General features: G+C 36.7%; 1 protein-coding gene across 1 annotated transcript in view; it reads left to right on the top strand.

The window, feature by feature from the left end:
- The first annotated feature begins 2870 nt into the window (after positions 1-2870).
- The window catches only part of LOC101299535 (uncharacterized protein At4g26485-like), a 2630-nt gene continuing 892 nt past the window's right edge, over positions 2871-4608 (top strand). The window contains exon 1 of the mRNA XM_004308203.1: positions 2871-3015. Within this exon, the coding sequence (XP_004308251.1) occupies positions 2871-3015 (145 nt within the window). The remainder of the gene's footprint in view (positions 3016-4608) is intronic.

Consider the following 4608-nt stretch of genomic DNA (forward strand, 5'->3'; position numbering starts at 1 on the left):
GTTCGGGTTGGATCTAGTAGGAGACGAGGCATAGTCACCCGCTTTTCGGCCAGTTTTCATCAGTAGGTTACCTGTTCAACCTACTCGTATTTTCTTGCTTCCGCTTGTGTTTAGTAGCTCTGAATACTTTAGAATTTTTGTATATTATGTGATGTTCAGAAGTGTAATATGAAATTTTCGAGTTAGGGTTGTCCATCTACAAGGGAGATTTTCTTAATCTTTTCAGTAAATTTTCCTTGGAGGTGGTCCCCGCACGACTTACTCTGGGTTTCAGGGTGAAATTCGGGGTGGGTCGTGTTATATAACTTGTTTAGTAGGTTATACAACTTTGTGAACAAACTCTACATAGAAAGACAAATTATCAAAAATCTCGTGAAATAATATGTATTCAGAATGGTGAAATACGGCTATGGTTCAAAAATCACGTAAATCGAGTAACGTCTCGATGCCAATAGTAGCGGTCAACCATATTTACCGTTATTATTCCTTATGGGGAGCCCTATCGTCGGAAGGTAAATGTCTCAAAATTTTTATATAGGCGGTTGCGTCTCATCTACGTGAGAGTTTTTCGTGTGGAAGGTTTGACCAAACTACGTAATATAAAGTGAGATATGAGCGTTTTCGTAAATTTATAGACTTTAGCCGACTAGATATTAAAAAAGTCGTCTAAGGTTAACATTTTTTTGGCGGTAAAATTTTCAAAGGACTTTAGCCGACGAAAATATATGAAAAGTTGTTGGCTAAAGTCGAAAAAATTTGGCGGTCAATCAAAATTTTCAAAATTTTTAAAGGACTTTAGCCGACGAAAATATATGAAAAGTCGTCGGCTAAAGTCAAAAAATTTTTGACGGTCAACCAAAATTTTCAAAAGAGTTTACCCGACAAAAATAAATAATTTCGTCGGGTAAAGTTCTTTATATAGGAGTTTTATCGCAGATGGATGGTAAGAAGTCAGAAAATCAGAAAAAGTTTCGGATTTTTCTTCTCGGCCTAGGTCCGCCGTCAAGCCCCCGGAGACCGCCACACTTGTCCCAAAAGCTTCGCCGTCGTCTCTACTTCATTGCTGGACAAGTGGCGCATCGAGTGGCGCCGCCGTGAGGGATAAATCGAGCTCCAAAACTCTGCCGGTTCGGATTCGGTGTCGATCGAATTTCTCCTTCCTCAGGTCACCATTTGGTGAGTTCTATATATGGATAAGTTGAGTTTGATTAGTACTACATTCCCCTAGAATTTGGTAGCTCGATTTGGTGTGTGTGAGGAGAATCGAAGATTTGAAGTTTTTAGGGTTTAAAATTGGGGATTTTTATATTTTGATTCAATTGACCTGTTTAGGCTTAGAATTGGGCTTCGACTTCTTCTAGAAAGTTGTTCGAAATGTTGAGAGGAAGATTCTGTCAAATTTTGGTGGTGATTGATGGTGGCCGAAAGTTTCTGCAGTTTTTTTTTTCAAAAACCAGCAACTTTAACCGACGATATTTAAATACTATATTCGTCGGCTATAGTATTTTTAATTTTTTTATAAGGTTTAGCCGATGAATTATGGCATGTTTCGTCGGCTATAGTTATTTTATTTAATTTTTATAAGGTTTAGCCGACGAAACAGACTATATTTCATCGGCTATAGTTATTTTTTAATTTTTTTATAAGGTTTAGCCGACGAAACAGACTATATTTCGTCGGCTTATAGTTATTTTTTAATTTTTTATTACACATTTTAGCCGACGAATATCTTGATTGTTTCGTCGGCTAAAGTCTAGGAAAAAAACCGACAACATGTTTTTCGTCGGCTAAACTGTAGGACTATAGCCGACGACGTCTTCTTTTTTCGTCGGCTAAAGTCATCGCCGACGACCTTTTCTCGACAAAATCTTAGCCGATGATGGCTCGTCGGCTAAGATCTTAACCGACGAATTAAGCTAACAGGCCGACGAAACTTTTTTGTCGGCTAAAGTACTTGTCCTGGTAGTGTAACCCATGTTTGTGCAAAAGTATACATAAATCTTGTGTACCCAAAACCCAGAAACCCTTGTTTGTGTCAAACGGCGTTGGCGGAGGAGATGGCTGGAGTCGCTCCGATTGGAGCTGTGCAGACGACAATAAAGGCTAGAGATCTCGATTCCCTCCTTTCCTTTATATTTTTGATCGAAACCTCCTCCTCGATTTCAAGAGTGCCGTAATCTCCCTCCTTTTCCTATTTCCAGATTTCACCTTGAATATGAAATTAAATTTTTTACTAATCTCATCTGTTTCTACCATGTCGATCATTTTTTTTTTGTTTCATTCTCTAACGGTGTTAGTATAGATGTGGGTGTCATGTGCAAGGTTAGATTAAATGAAGGATTAAGATTAAATATTAACACCCGGTGCACTTGAACCTTGGTGTACTAAAAAATTTTCGTACTATTTGATATCTATGAAATGTATTGAAAGTGGAGAACCTAAGTTGGCAGCTTGGCTGTTAATTTTTATGGTTACTTTTTAAAAGACGATTTGATTCTCATAAAAAAAAACATGCAATAAAGAAATTGAGATTTATATCTGCAGCGCCGACGAGGCCATGTCGCTGGATTAGACTAAATGAATGGGGGCTGAATCATGGTCGGAGAGCGTCTCAGCCGATAACCAAGCTCTGCGTCAACATAAAATGCAAGCTCTTGCTCCCAAAACTCCCAATCACCCTGTTTCTGGCTCTATCAGAACATAATATGACTCCCCATACCTAGAAAGAGCATGCATATGATTTGATAGCCTGAGTTGACCAGAAAGTCTGAGATGCTCGATTCGATCTGGTTTGGGTTGCATGTGTAGCTGGTGGCATGGGTTCAGGAGACGGAAGCAAGAGAAGTGATCTGGTGGTGGTTTTGTAAGAGATGGCGAAACAAAACTGGAAGAGGCGACTGAGTGCTCTGCCTCGTCTTCGAGCCGGTGGTGAGGTGCTGACTAGATATGGGTCGTTTGACCTGTGCTTGGGTTTTCAAAGACACTTTTCTCATCTTTTGAATAAGCTAAATTTTGGTATCTCATATTTATAAATCTTCAAACAGTGTCTCGTCGTTCGGATGCAATTTTTTTTTTTTCCGACAGGTTTTTCAAAAGATTTTAGAAGCCATGGTTTTTAGATAGAGGAAGAGTAAGAGCATATTTAGCAATGCTAGTCATTTTTTAATTAAATTTTAGTTAAATTAGTTAAAATGTCATTTTGGTTAATCACTTTTTAGAAATACGGCTGCATCAATGCTCTCTAGCTATTTTAGCTAGCATTAAAACAACATTATTCTTCAAATAAAGATTAAATAGTTTAGATATATTTATATATCATGTAAAATATCTTACCAGGAATGTATTAAAATATAGCTAGCCTCATCTGAGTCATCTCGCTCTCTATATTTAGCTAGCGAGATAACTAAAAATCATAATAGTTAAACTTTAGCTACTCTGCTGGAGCTCCGAACTATAAAAAAAAAAACAAAAACACGTTCTCTAAAATAATTAAAATAAAAAGTATGTTAAAGTTGCTCTAAGCTTTTACAGAGAACGCTATCTTTTAGAGAGAACGCTATCGGTGACACTAGAACAGTTGTAACTTTTGCTTTTATTAACTTTTGCTTTTACACTGGAACAGTTACACTGGAACAGTTACACTGGAACAGTTGTAACTTTTGCTTTTAGATAAAGAACGCTGTGGTAGTGTATAAATGCACGATTGTTTTCTCTTCTACCATGCCTTTTTTCCTCAGAATTCTTTGAACTTCTGATATATATATATATATATATATATATTATATATATTTTTCGGAACTAAAACTGCTGGAGCATTTTCTCGATCAAGCAGGTTGCAACACAGGTATTTCCAGCTGCTATTTATATTAGTTGCAGGGGTAGAGATATAATTAGGATTAGTAGTAGTGTTGAATTTGAAGAGTGCCACTCTGAACTATATACTTCCATTACCTTCCAGGTTTCAAGCATGTTGGTAACTGAAAGGTCTCCTAGTTAAATTTGTTTTCCCGTTCTGTTTATATGTATATATGTTCATGGGCCGCATCACTCGATCTGTATTATTCATGACTCATGAGCACTAAATATTGCTTAATTAGCTAATTCTTTCATGTTTCAACAGAAAATGAAATCCATGATTTTATCCCAATTCTTTTAACTTTCTATGAAAAAGGATCTTATTTCATGTTATTCGAAATTGATGGGGATGAGACGAACTGAATTGCTCAGCCAATGTAACTATATGATTTAAATTGCCAACATTGAGTAAGCACTAAATCAATTAAGTCTCCTTGTTTGCTTAAAAAAAAAAAAGCACTAAATCAATTAAGTAATTTAAAGTGCTCATGAATGGCACAGATGCATTAGTACATGGAACTTAGAAAGACTGGGAAAGAAAACTATGAGACCTTACAATTACCAACACGCATGCATGTAATGATGCCCTTCAAACTTATGACTCCTTTGGAAATTATGAACAACTAGAGTAATTAAAATCATCCCACTCGAGCTTGTTCTCCTTAATCCCTATATATCTGTGCTTTTCAAATCAAACGGCCGGGGGAGGCTAAAAGTTAATTGTTTAGATCATTGATCACCTCTATATATATA

This window comes from Fragaria vesca, linkage group LG7 (genome assembly GCF_000184155.1).
Source record: "Fragaria vesca subsp. vesca linkage group LG7, FraVesHawaii_1.0, whole genome shotgun sequence".
Classification (NCBI taxonomy): domain Eukaryota; kingdom Viridiplantae; phylum Streptophyta; class Magnoliopsida; order Rosales; family Rosaceae; genus Fragaria; species Fragaria vesca.